At 35.9% G+C, this 25,031-nt stretch overlaps 2 protein-coding genes across 9 annotated transcripts in view; one reads left to right on the top strand and one right to left on the bottom strand.

Moving 5' to 3' along the window:
• LOC114907724 (runt-related transcription factor 2-like) overlaps positions 1-18,207 on the top strand; it is a 44,861-nt gene extending 26,654 nt beyond the window's left edge. For both annotated transcript variants that reach the window (XM_029243542.1, XM_029243541.1), the window contains exon 3: positions 18,047-18,207. In XM_029243542.1, coding sequence (XP_029099375.1) covers positions 18,047-18,189 — 143 coding nt within the window. In that variant the 3' untranslated portion in view covers positions 18,190-18,207. The remainder of the gene's footprint in view (positions 1-18,046) is intronic.
• SUPT3H (SPT3 homolog, SAGA and STAGA complex component) overlaps positions 1-22,683 on the bottom strand; it is a 389,529-nt gene extending 366,846 nt beyond the window's left edge. For 3 of the 7 annotated variants that reach the window (XM_029243539.1, XM_029243537.1, XM_029243531.1), the window contains exons 1-2: positions 22,436-22,683; positions 12,471-12,571 (exon numbers count right to left, since the gene is read on the bottom strand). In XM_029243539.1, coding sequence (XP_029099372.1) covers positions 12,471-12,571 — 101 coding nt within the window. In that variant the 5' untranslated portion in view covers positions 22,436-22,683. Of the gene's footprint in view, positions 1-12,470; positions 12,572-19,984; positions 20,036-21,968; positions 22,101-22,435 lie in introns of those variants that run through there. The other 4 variants (XM_029243532.1, XM_029243533.1, XM_029243535.1 and 1 more) reach the window with 4 other exon arrangements.
• Positions 22,684-25,031: the final 2,348 nt, after the last annotated feature.

The following is a 25,031-nucleotide window of genomic DNA, read 5'->3' as shown; positions in this document are numbered from 1 at the left end:
TACAAGTAGATTGCAACATCTGATATTCACAATCAAATTTCAGTTAAAAAAAGATTAAACTGTACCTGGTATTCCATTTATACATAGTCATAAATGTGCTATAATAAACTTACTATAGAAATATTTTCATTAAAATGGTCAAAATAAGATCCATTTCATCACTTAGATTAACTCATGTATTTATAAAATAAATATATTAAATGTTTATTCTCTATGATATATATGGCATGGATGCCCTTGTAGTTAATTCTATTAGTCAGAATACAGATTTACATCCCTATAAAAAAATTAAGCTAGTCTTTTGCTACTAGTCATGCTCTCCATTCAAAAATAAGACAATAACTGCACGATTTAAAAACTGAGGAGATAGTTTGGCTGATTTTTACATACTGCAGGCACAGCACAATTCTACATTCAAGCAAGAAAAACAAATACTAAAGAAAACTGAGAAGTTCTTCAGCATCTCTAATCATACACTAGTTAACCAAGTCACTCATTAGTCAGTTTCTATCCAGTGTTGTTTCAAATAAACTTTCTAAAAGTAAAATTATTTTATTAATCAACTTTAAAAGTAAAATGAATCACATAGACCAATGTCTGAAATTTGAGTATACAGCAGAAAGCATAAAAAGAAAAGAAAAATGAAACTGCTTAAAATTTGCACTTAGAATTTGCTTTGGAACTTGATAAAATGATTCCTTAAAATTCATCTGGAAGAATAAAAATAGGAAAAGAGACAAGAAATATTTTAAAAAGAAAAGTTATGCAGGTGACCCTGAACTGTAATACCAAATATTAAAACATATTAAGAAGCTATAATAACTAAAGTAATGTAGTACTGGCAAAGGAACAGACAATTCAGTGGACAAAGCAGAAAACTCAAAAATAATAATTTATTATCTGATAAAGGTAGCATTTCAATTCTGAGAGAAAAGGGAGGTTTACATAATTTGTGGTGGTGAGACCACTGGCAAACCAACTTAAAGTAAAATTGTTTTAACTTAGAACCCTCCCTGGCACAATACAACAAAATAATGGATTAAATATTAAACTGTAGAAACTAAAAGCCTGAAATATAAGAAGTACATGATGATTTGTACAAAAGTTGAGGGTAGGACTTTCTGTCAAAGTGGAAGTAATAAAGTACAAGGCTGATTTAACTACATTAAAAATGAAAACAAACATATTAAAAAAGAAATAAACCTTAAGGAAACCAAATGATGAAGGGTATGGGGGATTGTGGGGAGACTGCCATATATGATCAATAAAGGCTCAGTGCCTTTAATATATTAAAAGCCCTTAATAAACAATGGGAAAAAACAAGAACTCAGTAAAGTTGTGCTAAGAATATGAACATACACCCACAAATGAAGAAATATAAATGGCCAAAATATTTTCAAACTCATTAGTCAAAGGAAAGCTGTAAGTTAAAATAGTTAGAGAAAAGCACAATATTTCTACTGTTAAAATGTCAGAGAGAGGTGGAGGGGGGTACTCTCATAACTATTGATAGAAATGTAAAAAATCCAACTTTCTTGGAGGAAAAATTAGGAAGTTACTATCAAAAAAGCTTTTAGACTCTTAGACTTCAGTAATTCACATGCACACACACCCAAAATATAAGTATCTCTTGGTAAAAGATTACAGATAGCTTTTATTTTCTTCTTTTTGCTTATCTGTGTGAGAACCTTATTACCTCTTCTGACTTAAGTAACTCATTTAGAAGTTGCCTCAGTTTCCTTGAAAAATAAAGGTCTCCCTTCTTTATTTAGGCTCCAGAGTTCATCAAACAGTAACTCATCTCCAAAATGCTAGAAAAAGTTGATGCTAAAATGGCACTTGATAAAATATCTATTCCTGATAAAGTCTTTAAAAAACTAGTCACTCATATTCTTGGGTGTAGAGAAATACTGTTTGATTTCACTTATACAAGGTACTTAGAATAGTCAAATTCATAGAGTCAGAAAGTACACTGGTAGATGCCAGGGGCCAGGGATGGGGAGAGTGGGGGGAATGGGGAGTTAGTGTTTAAAGGGGACAAAGTTTCAGTTTAGGAAGGTGAAAAATTTGGGAGATGGATGATGGTGAGTGTCGCACAACAATGTGAATGTACTTAGTGCCACTGAACTGTACAGTTAAATATGCTTAAAATAGTATGTTTTATATTATGTGACTTTTACCAAAATTAAAAAACATAAAAAAAAAGAGTGAACCCCCCAAAAAATGCTAGAAAAACTTTAAATACATCCTCCCTCCCTTCCTCCTTCCCTCCCCCTCTCCCTCTCTCTCACATGTTGCTATGCAGAGATCTCCTGGTGCATTATTTTTTTACACCAAACATAAAAGAATGTCTACAGAATGGCACTCCATGTGTAGAAAGGAAAAAATAAGTGTATATTCATTATGTGCTTATAATGTGGATAAAGAAAGTCAGCAAGAATACCCAAGAAAGAATAAAAGTTGTTACTTAAAGGGAAGAAATCAGGCAACAGGAATAGGAAAACTTTTTACTGTATAACAATTCTTAAATTACTACCAATTAAAAACTAAATTAAAACAATTCTTTCATGATAATACATATTTTAAATATCTATGAATTAAAAGATTATATATAAATATAAATTTATTTATATATAAATAATACGTATCATATACATGTCACATTACTCAATATTAGCAAGGCATACATACACTATTGGTAGGATTATAATCCATTAAAGCCTTTATGGAAGGTCACCAAAAACCTTAACCTGGTGGTCCAGTGGTTAAAAATCCACCTTCCCAGGCAGGGGACTTGGGTTCGATCCCTGGTCGGGGAACTAAGATCCCACATGCAGAGGGGCAACTAAGCCCGCGAGCAGCTGCAGAGGATCCCACGTGCCGCAACAAAGATCCCACGTGCCGGGACTAAGACCCAACGCAGCCAAAAATAAAATAAATAAATAGTTTTTAAAAAAAGAAACTTAAAGGAATTATTCCTAATGAAATATCCAGTCACATGCTCAAAGATATAGATACAGAGAAAGAGAAAGGGGGGGCGGAGAGGAGGGCAGGAAGGAAAAAGAAGGGGAAGGGAAGGGAGAAGAGAGATCTATACCTGTAAGTAAAGGAAGTTCATTACAATCTTATCTATAAAACTGAAAAATTAGAAATAACCTAATGTATCAATACTTAACAAGACTGCTTAAAGACATCATAATGGAATACAAACTATTGCAGCTACGAAGACAATGCCATATATTTATCAACATGGAAAGGGCCTATGATATTATATAATAAGTAAAAACCCAAGTTACACAACAGCAGCTATAATATGGGATTTTGGCATTTATTTTTTATGTGCATTAGAAAGGAAGTGGAAAGATAAATAGCAAAGCATTAACAGTGCTTTAATTCAGCAGAGTTTTAAGTGTTCTTTATTATCTTTCTGTAATTTCTTTTCAGAAAATAACATGAACTGCTTCTAAAATATAAAAAAATACTTCATTTTGAAAAAAATATTGATATAATAATTCCCCTACCCATAAAATTTGCATGGTTTGTGTTTTTTTGTTTTTTTTTTTAGAGGGGACAGGTATTTTGTTTTTTGTTTTTTTTTTTTTTTAGCTGCATTGGGTCTTTGCTGCACGTGAGCCTTCTCTAGCTGCGGCGAGCAGGGGCTACTCTTCGTTGCAGTACGCAGGCTTCTCACTGTGGTGGCTTCTCTCGTTGTGGAGCACGGGCTCTAGGTGCGGGCTTCAGTACTTGTGACACACGGGCTCAGTGGCGCATGTGCTTAGTTGCTCTGCGGCATGTGGGATCTTCCCAGACCAGGGCTCGAACCCAGGTCCCCTGCATTGGCAGGCAGATTCTTAACCACTGTGCCACCAGGGAAGCCTGGTATTTTGTTCTTAACATTATGAAATCCACCAATACAAAAGTGAACCAAATCTTCTGACTCCAAATCTACAATCCTTTCCACTGTACCATGTTATCTTAATCACTCACTTATATGTGGTATTACTGTCCTTAATTTATCCTTTAAAATATTTATATTTTATTACAAATTCCAGATAAGTGAAGTTTTATTGTATACTTAAAACAAATGTTATCTCTGCTCACATCCTTCTAAAGGATTAGAGACATAAAGGATGCTGATAATCCCAAATTCTAGGTTGGAAGAGGCAAAATTTAAAAATACAAACAGTATTTGACTCAGAAATGGGTTGTACTCCAAGTTCGACTGTTTGGAAGTAATTCCACACAAAAAGAATGTTATTTTTGTTGTAGAAATAAGTATTAATTGACTGCCAGGCCAGCCCAAAAAGTTTAACCCACAATTGGCAGAAACATATTACTAGTATATTGTTATCCCTATTAAACACACATTACCAACCCACGTAATCTAGGAATAGGTAGAAAGCCACAAAAGGTTAGCAACACTCAAAAACTGGTCATAACCTGGTTCTTTCAAGACAGAGAAACAGGAAGAAAGCAGTTATTCAAAGATAACAGGTTAAGGATTATTTCTCACCACTCTTCCCCAGAACCGGGGTTTGTGACTCTATTTATTCTGTCCTGGGAAAAAATGTTATGCCAGTTAGAAAACCTAATTGCTACAGTATTTTTTAAAAGGCATATGGTGTTTTACTTGAGATTGTTTAAATGTCTGTGCAGAGATGTCAAAAAAAAAAGAAAAAATTGCAAAAGGTGACATACTCATACCAATATATACTTTTGTGATGTATTTTAAATATGCTAAAAATATGCACACACATATTCATAGGTATGTTGACATATTAAAACACACCACAGAATAAGTCAATTCCCATTTCTTTGGAGGTAATATAAAACTGCACATGTCTCACATCTAGAGAGAATCAGAGCTGTGCCTCTGTAAACTTAAAAACAGCCATGGATCCTGACTCAACAGAGTCAAGATCAAAAAGATCCATTCCTCTATATTTAGAATCTACTATTCTTTTATAAAATCACACCTTTTTAATTTTAAGAGGTTACATTCTGTTTCAACAGAATTTATTGTAAGGAGGAAAGCACATAATCATAGATAACGAATTTTAATTTCCTACCCAAAATTACTAACCACTTTCTGATATATTTTCAGTACTGAAGAATCCATTTTTATCAAGTAATTTTTTCAAAGATTAATTTTGACCTATATACATTTAAAAATAAGTTTTCAAAATCTCAGCATATTAAAAACAATGAGTTGACAAAATGCTACATAACATACTGGTAGCTAACTTATAGCTACCTGTAAATTTTGCAAATGTAGCTACATGAAAATGAGCGCCCAAAACCTACAACACTGGTACATATTCAGTTACACAACTGGCATGATAATCAAGTGCAATACAATATACCCAGAGCTATAGTCACAGGATTTTCAGAAGGACTAAGTATAAATATATTAAGTAAATTCACAAAAGAACATTTTTAAGAAACACACTTCAATATTATCCAGACTGCCTACAAAATGGAACACGAATGTAATATTAAACCTCCCAATCAAATCTGATCTGCCAAAGTAACCAAAAATTAACAGCCCCAATCACTAAAGAACTGCGAGACAATGACAATCCAAAATAAGAGGAAGAAGTAAAAAGTAAATGGACGACAGTGTTAAGAGTAAATACAGAATTAAATCATGTAACATGTAAAATGTATTTTCCCAATTTCAATAAAAATATAAGCGTACCAGAAAAGAAGTATTCTGTGTACTTTCCATATTTCTTCTGTGTTGTCCAATATGGAAGCCATTGCTACATGTAGCTATTTAAATTGATTAAAATAAAATGCAAAATTCAGTTGCTCAGTTACCTAGCTCATTTAATGTATTCAAAAGGTACATGTGGTTCGTGGCTATCACACTGAAGAGCACAGAAACAGACATTTCCATTACTATAGAAAGTTCTACCAGGCAGCATGCTGTAATAGACAAATCAATTTTTTCTCTATAATTATAAAAATTCTCCCTATAAAACTGCAAACATTTCTCCCTGCACCTGAAACATTTTTATAACTTCCTAAGTCAGTATGTTGATGATTATAATTATTCTTTTAAATACAATGATAAATGCTAACAGGACAGTGTCTACTATGTGCCAGGAATAATACTATGTGCTTTGACTCTATACCTCACTTAATCTTCTATAACCTATAAGGTAGATACAAATCCACAATGCCTTATCTGAAACATGTATTTCACAATTTGGAAGTTTTCAGATTTAGAAAGTTAATGCTAGGAACTTCCCTGGTGGCGCAGTGATTAAGAATCCGCCTGCCAATGCAGGGGACATGGATTCAAGCCGTGGTCCGGGAAGATCCCACTTGCTGCAGAGCAACTAAGCCCGTGTGCCACAACTACTGAGCCTGTGTGCCACAACTACTGTAGCCCGTGTGCCTAGACCCTGTGCTCCACAGCAAGAGAAGCTACCCAATAAGAAGCCCACGCACTGCAGCAAAGAGTAGCCCCCATTCACAACTAGAGAAAGCCTGTGCACAGCAACGAAGACCCAACGCAGCCACAGATACAACTGGGAATACATTCTTTCACATACATACATACATACATACATACATACATACATACATACATACATAAATTTTTTAAAAAAAGAAAGTTAATACTACACAAAAACCATATGCTACATAACACCCTCAGCAGGGTCTAGGGAAGCAATCAGAAACACAGAAGAATGTATGAATATTAACATCAAAGATAAGTGAAGTTAATAAATAACCACATATCAGTTAGGTCCTGGTTCTGCCATCAAAGTAGTTCAGAACAGATATTCCCATTGACCAGTGTAATAACTTGCATTTATACAATACGAGAAATTTAGAATTACAAATCCATGAATTTTTACCTATTTTTCCCCACATAACTAAGGATTTTCAACACAGAATTATTAAAATGACTCTCCCTGAATTTCAAGAATTCATTTCTAAGACTAAACAAAATGTTCTTCCCTCTTGTAATTACATATCCTAAAATAAAACGCCTAGGTATTTTCTTTTCATGAAACAATTGATAGAGATATTTAATATAAATTCAAAATTGTATTTTGTCACATTTATAAAATGATACATTCTTTCAATGCAAGCACTTAATTCAGTTGGATCTAGCAACTTAAACATTACCTTGTTTCATTTCTGAAAGGAAAAAAGTATAAACAACCTTCAGTTACACAGTGCTTTTATGTTCTCAATTAACTTTTGCACATTTTCTCACTTTCAGGAGAGATTGTGACCAATTTTACAATTTGGAAATCTTCATTATTATTATACTTATAAACCATTGCATATCTTAAAACATTCCAAATAGATACAGTTCACAAAAAGTACAAGGATAAGTTTATCCACATATTTTAATGTAATTTAATGTCAGGAATTAAGATAATTATTTAATAGTGACAAAATATAAAAGTAGGATAGACATTTAAAATATTCAACAATATGGCTATGTTTATATCCAAAATTATGAACCATCACAAATATAAGCATCCAATAAGGAGTATATTAGTATTCAATTTCTATGAAAAATTATACTTTCTCTTTGTTACCGATATGGCCTTGCTTAAAAAGATTTGGTGGTTAGGAATAGGAAATTGAAATAAATGCTATGATAATATGAAAATAGCAACTTAATCCAATATTTATTATAAAAATTGGACCTCATCACAAATAACAGTAATTAACTGAACAATTATTCATCTTTCCCATTATTACCTCATTACACCACACTAGTCATACATAAGTTGGTAAAAGTTCATTTGTAAACTAAGTTTTATAAATCAAAATAAGTTTTATTGGTTGAAATGTAGTTTAGCATAATTTGTCAAGAGCATGGACTCCGGAGTTAGGCTTCCTGGTTCAAATCAAGGTTTTACCATTTGCTGTAATGGCAATTTTTGGTGTTAGGAACCTCTGAGTCTCAGTTTCTGCATCTATAAAAGGGACTAACAGTATCCTCACAGGGCTGTGGGAGGAGTAAATGAAATGGTATGTGGAAGTACTCAGGAGAATGCCTGGTACACATAAGAGCATTCGCTATTATCAATGGCATTATTAAAGCATCTCCGAAACGATAATATATTAATGTTAGCACTTTTTACCATTAAGAATTTCTTTCCTCCAGTTTCCTGAAAACCTTAAATGCACCAGGGAAACTCAATGTTTGAAGGAACCCTGTGGCAGTTTAATAAACATCTATTACTAATTGGTCCATTTATATATTAGGTCCCTTTAAAGTCAGATTAAGGTAAGGATAGAACTGGGAATACATTCTTTCACAGCACATAACTTCATAATGTTAAATAACAGTCAAATGATACCATTTCACATATACAACTATGTCCTACTCTAGTGTAGCAATGAATAAATGGTTGTTGCTATTTATCTCAAAAATTCCCAAGAGAAGTGAATCTTACTGAGAAAATTATTAGTTCAGTTTTGGATATACTAAGCTTGAGGTGCTAACAGAATACTTAACGGACATTCAGGAAGCAGTCAAAGTACAGACCTAAAGTTAGGAAGCTTACACTCAGAAGTTCATCACTCCCTCCTCTGTATTACCATGGAATTTTTCACATCCTATCACATGACAATTTTTAGTCTCCACAACCATTCTCTACTGCTAGACTATCTTGAAGGCATTTAGGTCCTGCTATATAAGGGCTTAATAATGTTGATTTTTTTTTTAAAAAAATGCAAAACTTGCAGAATAGTACAACTAAGAGAGTGAATTTTATTGTTTATAATAAACTCTGATTTAGAAATTTTTTTTTCAATCTGTGGATTTTAAATAAGGATGAAATTTTCATTTGGAAGTATTCTTATAAAATATAAGTAGCATACAAACAAAATCCTTTTTTTTTTTTTTTTAAATTTGGTCACATGAGAATTACTAAACGCTACCAAGCAGTGAAACCTGACATTATCACCAGGCCTATAAACCTGCAGAAGTACAATATAACAAGGCAAAGAAATTTATAAATGAGTAAAATAAGGAAAAGAAAGTCCAGTGAAGATTCCTTGAAGTGAGTTTAAATTAATTTAAATTCTTAAGAAGTCTGTCAAAATAGCTGCAATGTAGATTGAAAAGATTTCACTTTCTAATTTACAGGCTACTTGAGTTCAATAACTTAAAAATGAAAGGCCTCTGGACCCTTCCAGCACATGTTATTCTAAGAGCTATGATAAGGAGCATGTAGCAAACGAGCTCAGTTACATGCACTAGGTAAGGGAAAGATGCTGTCATCCGCAACCCACCAGCAACTGTCTGACCACCAATCCTTTAGTTTAAAATTTGTAGAAGCGTTTCCTAGAGAATGCTGCAGTTGTAGTATTTCTCACCCAAACTTAAAATGTGGTCAGTCCCATCAAGGCTCTAATAGGAGAACAAACTGGCTGCCAGTTCTATATTTAATAGCAGATCCTGACAATTCCATTTGTGCCTGACAACTACATGCCTTTCAGTGAAGCCATTCCCTGGAAATGACACTACAATACTGTTACTTATTTAGCGGGCATGGAGCCAAGAAAAACCAGCTCATTAGTGGTGAATGAGTAGGGAAGACAGTAGCCAGAGAATTAAAAAACAGCAATATACCACACAAAAAGGCTTAGAAGAACTGTGAAAATGCAGGAGAAAAAAAGTAGAGATCCACAGAATGAAATTCCTATAACACAAAATTAACACAGAGACTTAAGTCTGCACTTTCTCATTTAAAATCACATAAGCAAGGATCAAATGCATATTGATTCTAATTTTACATAAAAGCCTGAAAACCTCATGCCAATAGAAAATATTGGTAAATAAAAAAAGGACTCCCCTAATCTTGGCCCTATTTTCCTGTTCTATGAAGCAATTCATAAGAAGAAAAAATAACTTCAGACTATAAATGATGAATGTATAACTATTAGGAGTGGCCTCTCTATGAGGTCTGAAATAGAAGGAAAATGTACATTTCTTCCAAAGCTGTGGCCAACAATAACTTTCGCATTCTGAATCTAGCTTAAGCACATTAGTTGGGAAGATGTTTGCAAAAGTATTTCATAAGAAAGTGCTGAATTTAGCTTTTATTTTATTTTTTTCTGTTTTCTTAAGTGGCCTGCAGTCTATCCAATGCGCTAAGTAGAACCTCTCCTAAGTATAAATGACAAAAGGAAATACAGCTTTCTTCTTACAGAGAATTGTTTCTATAGATCAGGGGTCATCAAACTTTCTGTAAAGGGCCATATAGTAAATATTTTCAGCTTTACAGGCCATATGGTGTCAGTCACAAATACTCAACTCTGCCATGTAGCATGAAAGCAGCAATAGATAACAGATAAATAATGAGTGTGACTGTGGTCCAATAAAATCTTATTTTCAGAAACAAGCAGCCAGTCTATGGCCACAGTTTGCTGACCTCTGCTATAAAGCATGTTTTTTTACCTACTAATAAATACGTTGTTTTAATAAATAACACCAAATTTGAAATATGATCTCTGGGGTTTGCTTTAAAATATTTCATTAAAAAAAAAGTGAAGAGCAGAGAGAAAGGTTAAAGAAGACTGGCAAGGGGCTTCCCTGGTGACACAGTGGTTAAGAATCCGCCTGCCAATGCAGGGGACACAGGTTCGAGCCCTGGTCCAGGAAGATCCCACATGCCACAGAGCAACTAAGCCCACGCACCACAACTACTGAGCCTGTGCTCTAGAGCCCGCGGGCCACAACTACTGAAGCCCGCTCACCACAACTACTGAAGCCTGTGCACCTAGAGCCCGTGCTCCCAACAAGAGAAGCCACCGCAATGAGAAGCCCACACACTGCTACGAAGAGTAGTCCCTGCTCGACGCAACTTGAGAAAGCCCGCACGCAGCAACGACGACCCAGCGCAGCCAAAAATAAAATAAAATAAAGTAAATAAATTAAAAAAAAAAAAGACTGGCAAAACACAATTAGCGTTAGTCTGATGATGGATGCATGGAGTTCATTATACTATTACAATAATTTTATGAGTTTGAAATTTTCAAAATTAAAAGTTTTTAAAAATACAAGGTAGATCAATGAATTGGCTCTACAGGAAAATTCATTTCCTCACTTTACTACAAACATTCTAAAACATATCTAGTATTTTTAAACATAATCAACATAGTACAACATAAAAGTTTAACATAAAGCTACTAAACCATAGCTAAAAAATTTAAACGTACAAAAGTGTATACAAGCATAAACCCTTAACATTTTCCATAATTTAACAGACAGCCTCACCTCATACAACTCCTAAATTAACACATTTTATTAGTCTCATCTTAGCTAACAAAATGTGTTACCAATTTTTGGTTTTAGAATATAATTATTTTATAGGGTATATATCACTTAACATATCACAGGTTTATTATTTTTTCAAATAAATTAGTAAATAATTTTTATTTCTCAGTTTTAAACTCTAAGCAATAAATATGAATAGAAACAATTCACATAAACAAACGCTGTTTAAGGTCTTCAATAATTCAGAGTATAAAGGGATCCTGAGGCCAAAGTTTGAGAACCTGTGACCTGAACGTTGATGCTGTTTAAAGTATGTTTACCAAGCAACCATTAGATACATGCTCAAACTCATTTTTCCTTTGAACAATAATCATCACAAAGTGGAGTTAATCCACTATGAAGGCTATCAATATACACCCATTTAAACCTTCAACAGAAACATTCTTTTAAAATTGCTGGGTATGTCATGAATAATGTATCCATAGGAAGAGAAGAGCTCTAATGTGTTGTCCCCCTTATGCAGAAAATTGTCTCCTGGACCAATAATAAAGAAAAACTAATATGCACCAGCAGACATTTCTAATAAATATGCTACCTCTCATCAAATCAAGATATGCAGTCTCACTCAATGAAAGAAGCCAGAAATCAAGCTGAAAAGAGCTTTAGCAAAGAAATGTTAATGACTATGCAATTTCTCAAAAACTAAAGAAATGTGTTTTTTAAATGTCCTAAGTTTTTTCTCAAGTTCTGAAACACAGTGATTTCAAATATTATCAAAACTGAAAACTACATTAGGCTCACAGAATTATTATGACTGACACTTGAGAAAAACTGAGAACCCTGTGAAAATATTTCCAACTATCCAAGAATATAATCAATGTCAAAATTTTCTAAATCTAAAACTAAAATAGCAATAAGCAATCCATAACACAGATTTGGGCAGATAATAATCAGAGCACAAATGTCTGCATGAGTATTCATTCTTTTATGAAGATGAACCAATACTTACTTTTTGAATACAGTATCACTGTAGCATTTTTAACCAATTGTCCCTTCCGTATATGGCTATTTAAAATGTTATCAGACTATTTCATTTTTACTTAAGTACAAATTTCCAAGTTAAGTTTTATAAATCTCATTATTTCTATTGTCTTTTATCAACATGAATAAACTTAAAATAGTAATAACTGAGATACAGAGCCATACTTACATCATACTCTGCAATTCTGCTGCAAAGCTTACAGACTTCCCTGTACTTCTTCCACTACTTGAAGTGGCAGTAGACATTGGGCTGGCTGCAGTGTTATTCATCTAAATAAAAAAGAGGACTCAGCTTACAAAAATGTATTTAGCTATAAGTAAATGCATGGAAAACGGAAGCAATTATAAGTTACTTCAAAAAGTATAGAAATTCTGATTTGTTTTACGTAAATCTGATTTGTCCATACTTGTTCTTCATTAAAATGAAATAGTAAGGTAGAAAACTGCTTAGTCAAATATGATGTAAAAAAATTACTCACTTGGGTGATAAACTTTTCATTACATATTTTGTAATAAGTATTGGAAGAAAAATACTCATTAAAATAGTTTAATAAAGTTCAGTGGTTTTCAAAATCCATTCCATGGAGCCCAAAGATTCCCCAGCAATATTTCAGTGAGCTCCCAGTGGCCCCCAAGCAGTTCCATCCAGAACACAAGAACTCTGATTTTTCTATTTCATATATTGGGGTTCCAAGTAAGATTTCACTTAAAGAAAGAGCTGCACAGCTCTAAGATACAAAATTAGAAAACCAAAACATAATCTAATTCCCATTTGAACCATAGCCTAAAATACAAATAATACAAATAAAGCCAATCAGTAGATCAGAAGTAAGCACTGTGATATTTTATAATCTTATGGTTAAATTACTCATCAATTTAAAATGTGACTTTTAAAAAAATAAAAAATAAAATGTGACTTTTTTCCCAATAAAATTAAGCTGGCGCATAATGGGAAAACTAGATGCTAATCCTAATATACATCATTTTATTTATTACATGTGGCAGTCCCACAAACAAGAACTAGTGAAAATAACATTAAGGTAATAGAAGTAGATAAAAGCCTCAGGGTTTTACCTCAAGGACACAGTAAGTGCTCAATAAATGTTAGTTATTTTTCATGTTTATATAAATTTTGTAATACTACGATTTTCTTTAAAAAATACTTTGCTGATTAAAGAAGAATTAACAGATTTAAAATATATAATAAAGTAAAGCAGTGCTGAGAACTTTAAGTACAGTAAAATAATTAGGAGTCAGAAGTCAGACTGCCTAGGCTAGAATCCCAGCTCTACTACTTTACTAGGGCTCGGGGCAAGTTCCTTAACGTCTCTGTGCCTCAGTTTCCTCATCTGTAAAACAGGAATGATAATCGCACACTCTTAGGGTTGTTGTGAGGATTAAATGAACTAACATAAACAAAGCATCCAGAATAGTTCTTAGCACACAGTCAGTACACAATGTTAACTATTATAAACAGAAAGAACTCAAGAATTTTCCCTTTCTTGGTCTGCTAAAAGCTTTTATGTGACAAATTTTATTATCCTTATTTCATAATCACAAACTTTAAGAAACTTGAATATTTTCACTTCAAGACCTCAATACAATTCAACAAATATTAATTAGTTTCCCTATAAAATAAGTTCTGTTTTCACACTGACATCACTACTGCTACTAGTCAGCCTGGCTTAAAACGTCAGTCATCATCTTTGACTCCTTCTCCTGCACCCTATAATTTTTAAGAAGCCAAATAAATTCTACTTTATGTTTTTACCGCCTCCCTTTCTTGTTGAGCTCTATTTATAGCTTCTCTCTTTGCAGCTCAGTTCATTCTCCACACTGCTATCAAATTTATCTTCTTAATACATCCTCTAAACTGACCACTTCTGTGGGCAATGGAGGCTTAAAATTGATAAAGGAAACTTGAACCAGGGTCATTCACTGATGGCTGAGATGGAAAGGCTGGGTCCCATGAATGAAAGCTGAAAAAATTAACTACTACAAACCACTGCCTGAGATGGGCCACATATGAAGCTTTTGAGAAGGCAAAAGGACAGAGACCTAAGACAAGCAGCACACTAGCTGGGTGGCTAGATCTGGAATGTCCCAATATCATTCTGTGGCAGGACCAACTCTCTGCCAATATAAGCCCTAGTCTAACCTAAGGTCCCTAGGAGCCAGGCGAAAACCACTAGACAGAGGCTGCAAAAGCAGAGAAAGAAAAGGAAGAAAGTTTCACTCAAACTGAACCTGAAAACCAAAGTTCTAAAACACATAAAGAAGCTAGTGCTATGAAAGACCATCGGTCTTTTTAAGCGTAAATTTGTCCTATTTGTTCACAAAGACTTTTTTGGAATAAGTACTTTTTTTCTACAAATAATAGAGGAAAAGAAGCAACACCATTTTGAACTCAGGTTAAAAAAAAAAAAATCACATCATCAGTCCAAGATTGGGGAATAATAAAACAGGAAAGCAAGTTCAAAAAGGAACTTGGCTTTCCAGTGACCTTAGAAAATGGTTCACTTGTCCCAAGAGAAGACTGACAGAGATATGACATCCTGGAGAAGATGTTAAACTCAAAGATTATGTATTAACCTCAGTCTATGATTTAAGTTGACTCATGTCAGATTTGAAGGCATGCCATTCTTGGGATTATCCTGAGACACTGCTGGAGTTATTGCTCTCTTTCATTCTGCAAATCCAGTCACCTTGCTTTAACACTCTCTGAAGAAGAGACATTTCAGAAAGTAAATGCATACTAAAACCCCAGCTTTCTTAGATTGTGCCCCTACTGCAAATGTTTCGTATCAAGAGTGTTTATTGGTAAGAGTGAAAAGATCCCAATCCTAGTTTATTATAACCACGATCATCCTTTCACAGTCAAGTTATTTACTTCTTAAATCAAACAGGTGAATAACATTTTTCTTGACATCATGAGCTGACAGTGCATTAGAATCTTTAAAATAATTATTTCCTGTGCACACATTTTGTTTGATGTTTTAGATAATTAACTTCTTTAGACATTAACTTCTTTACACATCAAAGTCCTATCATTCCAATGCTTTATTTCCTATCTCCCGGACATTTAAAAAAAAAATGTCGCTTAAAAGCAGAAGCACTCAAGTCAATTTTCTCTAATAAATACAGTTAACATGGAACTGAAAACCTACTGTAATCTTCTCAATGGGTTAATGTCCTGCAGTTGTTTTAGCTTTCAATTGAAATGCAGCTGTTTGCCATATTTTACAAAATGAATTCAGATGTGCAGATGGAGACCCAGATTATTTCAACATGCCACAGTTTAAATGTGAACTCAAGGAATAAGTTCATCTCTGATTAATACTTATATTTAAACCTGATTATTAAGCCAGTAGCCAATACTATGTCACACCTGTAAAATTCTGTTCCAGAGTAGAAAAACTGACATCTTTTAATAACAATAATGAAATTTAAGGATATACCCCTTTTCTCAGAAAATACCACGACAAAAAAATTTTAACTGTAGTAAAGTTATACATCACAAATGTGAATTAAACAAAAATGTAATGAACATGTTACTGCATTTCTATTTATAGCTCTTTTTTTTTTTTTGCGGTACGCTGGCCTGTCACTGCTGTGGCCTCTCCCGTTGTGGAGCACAGGCTCCAGACGCGCAGGCTGAGCGGCCATGGCTCACGGGCCCAGCCGCTCTGCGGCATGTGGGATCTTCCCGGACCGGGGCACGAACCCGCGTCCCCTGCATCGGAAAGCGGACTCTCAACCACTGCGCCACCAGGGAAGCCCTATAGCTCATATTTTTAGTGACTAAATGACCAAAGAAGAAATACCATGAAACATCTTCAGCTTAAAATACCTCAGAGTTGAAAACGTTATTACTAGTTACAACACCCTCAAAACAGGGTCAAAAATCTGGATTGTGAAATCCATCAGTCTACCCATTTACTAAAAGACAGTGGAATTTTTAAATTGTTTCACTCCCGAGAAATATTAATTCAGCAGACCTATGTACTGATTCTGCGCATCTACAGAGTCTCAATTTCAATCACTCATAATCTGAGCATCCCACATAATATAAATTAATAGAAAACTATTATAACCAGAACATTTTCATTTTCATAGAACTCCAAGGGCAGGAAGCGATTATGGTCAAGCCAACAAATAGACACTACATTTTAGTTTTGTTGTTAAAAAAAAAAACAAAAAAAAACTCAAGTTACATCATGATCTAAATTTCTCCTGCTGTGCAAAAGTAATACCAAACGATCATTCAATCACTGAGAATGCAAAAAATGAAAAAACAAATTAAAATCTGCAAAATTTTAAAACTTCTATACCTAGTTTTGGTATAACACAATAATTCCAATATATTTATATACGCCCCAATTCAAGTTAATCAACATAGTAGAACCTGGTAATAATGATCAACTAATCTCTCAAGTTCAGTTTCTCCATCCATCAAGAATAGTTTCTACCTGTCTCAGAGGAGTGTTTTAAAGAAGACAGTGGCTGCAACATAATGTGCACTCAAAAAATATACGTGAATTGAAAACATCAAGACATCTGTAAATTATGAAAATTCCCTATAGACAGACGGATTGTAAACTGAGTTTACTTATCTCAGTTGTCTACATGAGCGATTATTTTTTTAAACCTATAGACATAGAAGCCGTGACACACTGCTCAGAGACACGTGAAGTTCTATTATTATATTTTTCTTCTTTAGACTGATATTAATGTAGGTTTCTACTCCATATGCTTTCATATCCAGTACGCTCAAAGAAATACTGAGTTTCAAAAAAAATTTTATTCTTTGCAAAAATGGTTCTTAAAGTGCACTGCCAACATGCCTATCAGATCATCCTAAAATACGTGACATCCAAACCCTGAAAAAATGGCAAGCTTACTTTTCCAATATTGAAAACACTGTTGTTTTTACATAAAATATTATATAATTGAGTGACAATGGTTAACGTTCCAGATATATGCAAAAATTTGGAATCAATTATACTTCTAATCGTAAGAAGTAAGTGTATTTGACAAGGATGTCAAAAAAGGAGCTCTCTTAAACATCAAGATTCTCTTCCAGTCTAGATTCACATTTTAGAAATATTAAACCTTATGAGAAGTCCATATTAAATATAAACAACTCAATAAAAGATCTCATGTGGTTAAAAACACAGTTCATGTGACTAAAAAGGAGTGGGAGATTTACTGGAGGCATGTAAAAAAGAAGTGAATTTGTATAAGCATTTTGGAGTTTAAAAGGGGTCTTTCACCTGTATTGGCTCACATATTTCACAACCACCCTCTTAGGTATGTATCTCCCCCCTATTCATGAAGAAGGTAAGAGTAAAAACACTGGGTGAAGGTAACAAATCTAACACAAAAAACAGGCTTTGATCCCAGGTAACCTGAAATATTCAGTCCATCTACATACATATTTTTAAAAAATTCACCAATCCCCTACCATTTTAGTGCCATAGTTTTAACACACTAAAATAATATGGAATTACTGAGAAGTTGTACACATAGTAGCCAGGGGACTTGTCATTAAGTTTTCTTGGAGACTGATGACTTTAAAAGTTAAGTTCAGGAATTCTTTGCTTAAAAGTAAATCTTAGGCAGACGGATAAACAACTATAACAAAGTATAACTATGGAAATTGGCGGGGGGAGGGACCAAAGACATCCGACGTTCAGAACTACAGTTTGAAAATCACTAATTTCATCCAAATCCCTCATTTTTCAGGTGAGGATACTGAAGTCCAGAGGGGTTTCTTGAACTGCCCAAGGACACATCACTATTTAGTGACACAGCTGGGACTAAAACTGAGGTCCCCTGACTCCTGGTCCAGAGTTCTTTCTACTATCCCACAAGGAACACACAAATAAAAGTTGATTATAATTAACTCACAAGACCTCCACAATGTGTCTGTCATAGTGAACTTTGTTGTGAAGTATCTGTCTATGCCGACTCACAGTTTAGCTGTAAAGAGCTGGGCTCTGGAATTCAAACACAGGCTCTAACACTTACCAGGTGACCTTGGGCAAGTCACATCACCTCCCTGCCTCAGTTCCCTCATCTTTAAAAAGGAGATTAAAAATACTCCTCTCATAGGTGACATCAAGTAATGTATACAAAGCACTTAGGACAGTGCCTGGTACCTAGAACACACTCAGTTCATGATGGTGACGATGATGATGAAGAATCCAAGCAAAAGTATAGCTTCTTGAAAACATATCACAAAGTATTATTATTAAACACATATACTCTCAGGGGAAGAATATTATGATAGGAATAGTCTTTTAAAGATTCAGAAACAAATAATATGAATAAAGTAAAATATAAAGGATTCAGTCATAAAACTGCTATAGCATTTGAAATAGCAAAAGTACACTTCAAGATTTTTAAATAGTTTATATTTATATAATATTTTATATTTACTGCCCTATGAATTCAATGAACACAGCAGTTTTTCAGCAACTAGTATATACTATAAGCCAGTTAGCATGTTATTTTAATATTCATAACCTTATTTAACCTTCAATATCCACTACCAGTCAGATTCTATCAGAGGCAGTAGTATAACGCAAGAAAAACTTACAGATCCATTCCAGAAAAGTAAGAGACTCATCAGTATCACCTATTAAGTGGGAATGACACGTTTGGATAAATGAGATGGAGCATTAGTCTGGAACACATCAAGTGCCCATGGAAACGTTGGCTCTCCCTTAGCAGTAGTATGGAGTTGTTTTGTACAGGGAATATACCGTAACCAGATCAATATAGCACCATTACTGGCGTGTACAGTATTATTTGTCAAAGAGAATGATCTTAGGTAACAGTGTCTATTACACTCTATGCTGTTTCACAAATTAAAATATGTGTAAACAGTTTTTGCAGATTTACTGGAGGTAGTCGGTAGACAAGTTGAGAGGAAATCAATTAAATAGTTAAATGTCTGTAAAACAACACAACAATTTACGTAATTCTCATCTGAAGCCTCCAGCGACCCTGGGAGGAGGTGGGATAAGGTTAGGTACTAATTCCGTTTTACTGATGAGGAAATTGAGACTCAGAAAAGTTAAAAACCTTAATTGAAATCACACAGAGAGAATTAGGGCAGAAAAGGGCTACATCTAGATTCTGAAATTAGTTTTAAGTGCTCTTTGCACATATCCACAATGCATCTCAGAACATTAATATCTCTCCAGATCCATTATTCAATAAACTTAAGGCTAGAGCAGCCAATATTTATTGAGTACATACTTCTTATGTGCTTCGCTGCACCCAACACACATCACATGGGTTACTTCATTTAACCCTCAGCAGTAAGGAATCAAACCAAATGTGTTTGACTCAATAAAATATTTTATCCACTACAGTATAAATTCAATTAATACAATAAAACATTAAGTTGAATTATTTTTCTTTACTATTTAGGTGAGCCATCAGCAAAACCAGTCTTTAATATAATAAGTAGATTTCTAACTAATTTCACTATTCAACCTCACCATAAAGTAAAACAGGTATTATTTTCAACAAGAATACTCAATGTTCTGATTTAACTGGCACGGCCTAACTTTCTTTGCAGATTCCTACACCAAAAATCAAGAGAGAACCAAAAATCAAGGTGCCCAAGATTTCTATCCAATTATATGGAGAAAAGTAGAAAATTTTAATTACCTGTGGCTTAAACGGACAGGTCACTTGCTGGCCTTATTCCAGATAGCTCGTCTGTTATTTAAGCACATAAGCAATAAAGTTGTCACTACTTTAAAGCAAGTACATTTCTGAGGTTGCAGTACGTTTAATCCTCCTAAAATCATACATTCCAAATTTCAACAAGCCTGAAAGGAGGGTGACCATATTATTAAGTAGACCCAACTGCAACATTTTTGAAAATGGAAGGAGTTCTATTAAGAATTATCCTGAGACAAACAGACTCTAAACCATGACTGCCCCAGAAAAAGCAGGGTATACATAAGAGCAACCCATTTTGATTTGTGTTATGGGCTGCTCTTTGTATATGCTTAATTCGTGAGCTTTAAGTTTTTGTTCCAGATCCAAGGGTTATCATCGGCCTTGAGACCAAGGGTACCACTTCACAAACATCCGGCCAGAGTTAAGGGTGTGTTATCTATAAACAAAGGGTTGTTTTTTTTTTTTAGTTTTTCTTTCAAACTTAACTTTATAAACATTTGCTTGAAAAAAACCACTCTATGTATTTCAAAGAAAGCAATCTTGCAAAATATCGCCAAATTTCAGACTTATCTCTTCAAAAGTTTTGAATACCAATAACCACAAAACTACTTCTGAAATGGCCCAACGCTCAGTTTTCTACTATAATTTATCAAATTGTTTTTTATACAAAAAGTTAAGGAAAAAGCACCATCTTTCAAACTGAAAAAACTCAGGAGTAAAAGAGTTGAAAGGTTTTCACTGAAAACTGACTAAAGTGATAAAAGATAGTGGAAACCCACAGTCACGAAACAGTACAATGATTAAAGGAAACTCCACTTAGTATTATTATGACTCTCCAAACAAATCTGCTGTTAGCCGTACAACCTAGGAGTCAAAAGAATGCTTTGCTTTAATTTTCAAGCTGTAAGTATTAACAGACCCAAGCTTTGAACTACAGTATGTGAATGAAAGGCATTATTTGAATATAATTATAATTCCCTAAAGCAACAAATGTTCTAAGAGTTGGCTTCTCTGACTTAAAACTCAACAAAATCAAGAACTGGAAAAGGTCTCAAAGGCTAGATTCTAGACCTATGCTGTCCAATAAGGCAGCCACTAGCCACATGTGGCTATATATATTTAAGTTAATTAAAATAAAATTAAAAATTAAATACCTCAGTGCACTACTAGCCACACTTCAAGGCTCAAGAGCCACTTGTGCCTAGTGGATACCATATTAGGACAGCACAGATTACAGAATATTTCCACAACGATAGAAAGTTCCATTGGACACGGCTGCTCTAGACCTAGGCTGCTCTAGATCTTTTCTTGAATATTGCCAGAGATAAGAAACTTGCAATAACACAATGAAGTGCACTTTATTTTTGCAAAGTAGTAACCATCAGGAAATTATTCATAACATTCAGTGAAATCCAGCCTCTCTAAAACATCCACCAGAAATTCCACAAGTTCCATCCTCAATTTGGTCTTCAAGTAAATCTTTACAGAGGTAATTTAATTCTGTTTCCAAAGTTCTGTCCTCACATATAGTAAAACCCTACGACCTCTCCTCCTAGATAAATACATCCTCATTTCTCTGGAACGAAAGAGTTTAAAGTTTCTAAAGCCTCACGGAGTTAAGCTCATTTATCCACGTGCACGTTAACAACACATTTCCAGGATCGCCTCTGAGTGTCAGATATTACATTCCACCGCCCCTATAAAAATCCACACCAGTTTCTTGATTTTTCCACTTAGAAAGCCAGGTCACAGTCATTCTGAATTCCTTAAACAGGGAGATAAAAATGACAGGTAATTGACAGCTAATTGATCAGTGCCTGGAGCTTGTTATAAGCATTAACCTGTATTACCTCATTTAATCCTCACAATTCTGATCTAGGTTATTACTATCCCCATTTTACAGACCAGAACACCCAGCCAAAGACACGCTAAATAATTTCCCCAGGGGTCACAGATGTGGGCTCACCCCAGAGAGAAGGGAGTCGATCTTTTCCTTTTCCTGGACGCTACACTTCTACTAACGCTACCTAACTCTTCTTCCACCTCGCCCATAAAGCTACAATTTCCTTGTTTAAGAATTCTTCCCCCCAAAACACGACCTAGATGACACGCGGAAGGTGCTTCTGAACACACCCAGCGACGCCCGCTCCCGCTCGCCCGCCCAGCTCCCCTGGCCCCACGCCCACCCGCCTACGGGGAGGAGTCAAGGCCAACTCCACACGCCGCGGGAGAACCCGGCCGACTCGCGGGGCCAGCGCCTCCGGAGACGCTGCTTCTGTGTGCCCGTCAGCCTCCCGCGCTAACGACCGGGACCCCCGACGGCAGCTCCCGGGGGCAGGGGGGCGGGGCCCAGACACGCAGGGCTCGGCGCCTCTCCCGGCCCCCAGCCCTCTCCCCCGCCCGCCCCCGCGCCTCCCCCGGTCCCCCTACAACCTCTGTTCTAAGAACACTTGTAGACCCGGCTGCGCGTCCCGCGTGGAGAATGTGGGGATAGAGATGGTGCGGTTTCTGCGGCGGCGGCCCGGGACACGCTTGGAAAGGGGCGGGGTAGGGGGCTGAGAGAGTCTAAAGGGAAAGGGTGGCTGGGCGCGGACGGGGGGGCAAGATGGCGTGAGCCCGACTCTCTGTGGGGCGGGGGTGGCGGAGGTGGAGGAGGGAGGGCTACAAACACCCCCGCCACTCCCGACGCGGACGCTGGCGCATGCGTGCTCGGCCAGGTGGCGCGCGGTCTCTTTTCTCTAGGCAGCCACTTCCGCCACGCTCGCTGGGGGCGGGGCGTCGTGGAGCGCGCCCGTTGCCGCTTTCCTTGCGGCGTTGGTGCGGGCGGTGCGGGCGGCGAGGGCTGCGCGGAGCCGGGGGCGGGCGACCCTGAGCCACGCGGCGGCCCTTAGAGCGGGGGCTGCTGGGAGATGAGTGGGGATGAGCTGAGAATCGGAGTGTGTTGAAGGCCATTCTTGGACTCCTTAAGAATGAGCTGAGAGGACTAGGGTTTTCGAGGGATTTAGTGACCGAGGCTGGAAGTTTTGTTTTCAGCTTCAGGGCAGAGATTGACCTCTGTAAGTCTTGTCCGCAGTAGGGGTGAACCGGGATCTTACCCGGACGATGCAGGGAAACGGAGACATCAGAAAGGCCCTCCTCCCCCAAAGGACCGCGGTGCTGGGGTATGGATATGCGACCCTTTCTGGGACCGTGAAACACCCCCTCTTAGGCCGGCCCTGGCACATCACCGCTCCCCATCCTTCCCCTGCGCAAAGTCATTCCAGAGGCCGTGGGAGATGATAGTCTGCAGCGAATTTTTCCCTCCTATTCATTTTACCAAGCTCAAGCATTTAATGACCACGTTTTTATTGAAAACTATTTGATATTTCAAGGCTTCTGAATGGATGATTCTATATTTATTTTTTCTTAGAATTTTAGCCTGCTTCTCCTTATTTTAAAATCTTGCACTCCCACTTTTGAGCTGTACATCCTGTCCTCTCAGAATTGATTGATACAGTTGTATTTCTTTAAATAATACAATCATAAGACAGTGATTTCAGTTGCTTTCATTATTTTACGTGGTCTTGTTATTTATATTTTTAACATTCTTTTCAGCTGCTCAGGAAAGAAAACTATTACCCGCTTAAGTCCATGCCTATGACGTCAAATATTATATTTCAGAGATTCAACTACTAACCCTCATCAAGTCTTTTTTAAGCATTATTACTTCAGTTATTTTCTTGCCTCTATGAATATTTGTGTTCTGAAATAATCCCTTCCTATTCGCTTACATTGTTTAAAATAGCAACTTATTTGGTTATTTCGTCTGTGGATTGTAGTTGAGTCTCTTGTTAATTTTGCTTTTAGCTCTCCTTTAATCTCCCCAACAGTTAAATACTTGCCAAATAAAGTTCCAAAAGAATAAATTTGTTTAGGATGTAAAAGCTCACCATAATGTGTAAATCAGGGCTCAATCCACTGATGGGCAAAGTGTATAGGGGAAGAAAGTAACAGAGAGAATCGTCATAATTTCTTATGAAGGAAGACTGGTTTATACAATAGTTGAAAAGCCCTTTCAAGTACATTAGCAAGAAAATAGAAGAAAATTAAGAAAAATATTAATAGTACATCTAAGGAAATATAACTGGAAGGAGATCCTTTCAAGTAAAATTATGTTCAGTCAGTGTTGCCGTACTGATATTTTCTTGGGACTTTTACCTGCATCACATGGAGGCAAGATTTGACCTAGTTTTTTGGGACAGAACCCAGACCTTACTCTCAAGCCACTGGTTTCTAACCTACATATAATCACACACAGCAGGAGTTAATCAAAGTGTGCCATGGAGAAGGGAAACCGAGTTAAACAGGCCCTGGTAGAGGGAGCTCAAAATGTCACTCTTAGGAAATTGTGACTTGCTGTTGGCGGAGATCTTAGCTTTGCAGTCCCATGAGTTATCTTAGTGTTCCTACCTCCTGGAATCTGTTAACATCTATTTTAAAAATTTGATTTAGTCATAATTTTGTTTGTAGTGTGAGAGCACTCCTGCCCACAATGGGTCAAAAATATTCTCCATTCGATTAATATCAAAGATCCTAAATTATAAATGCTACTAAGATATCTTCATTGTAACAAAGCTAAAGCAATGGTGCTGAAATTAAGACATTGATGACTACCACCTCTCAGAAAAACACGTGATTTCCAAAGCATGTGGAAAAAACACATCAGGAGACCAAGTGAATTCATCACACCACAAAAATGTCTTCATTCCTTGAACAAAGCCATTAAAGGAAAATGAAGCATTGTTACTGTAGATTTTTACATTCCTCTGGTATAATAACCTTCATATAGACTGACTAATGAAAACAGAAAGGGTACATATCTAAGCAAAAATGCCTCTTGGCATCTTAGAAGATGACTAGATTAGATAATGAAAGAAGGCTTAATCCTCCAAATAATAGCAGAAGCCATGCCTAGTATGGAGCCATCTCTGCGATAAAGTGGTTTCTTCTGTGGACGCCATGCAGACAGTTTACTCCAGGTGACCTGCAA

Source organism: Monodon monoceros, unplaced genomic scaffold (assembly GCF_005190385.1).
Source record: "Monodon monoceros isolate NGI ecotype Baffin Bay Population unplaced genomic scaffold, NGI_Narwhal_1 Super_Scaffold_3, whole genome shotgun sequence".
In the NCBI taxonomy this organism is placed as follows: domain Eukaryota; kingdom Metazoa; phylum Chordata; class Mammalia; order Artiodactyla; family Monodontidae; genus Monodon; species Monodon monoceros.
The sequence above is the reverse complement of the archived record's forward strand: the minus strand, read 5'-3'. Positions and strand labels throughout refer to the sequence as shown.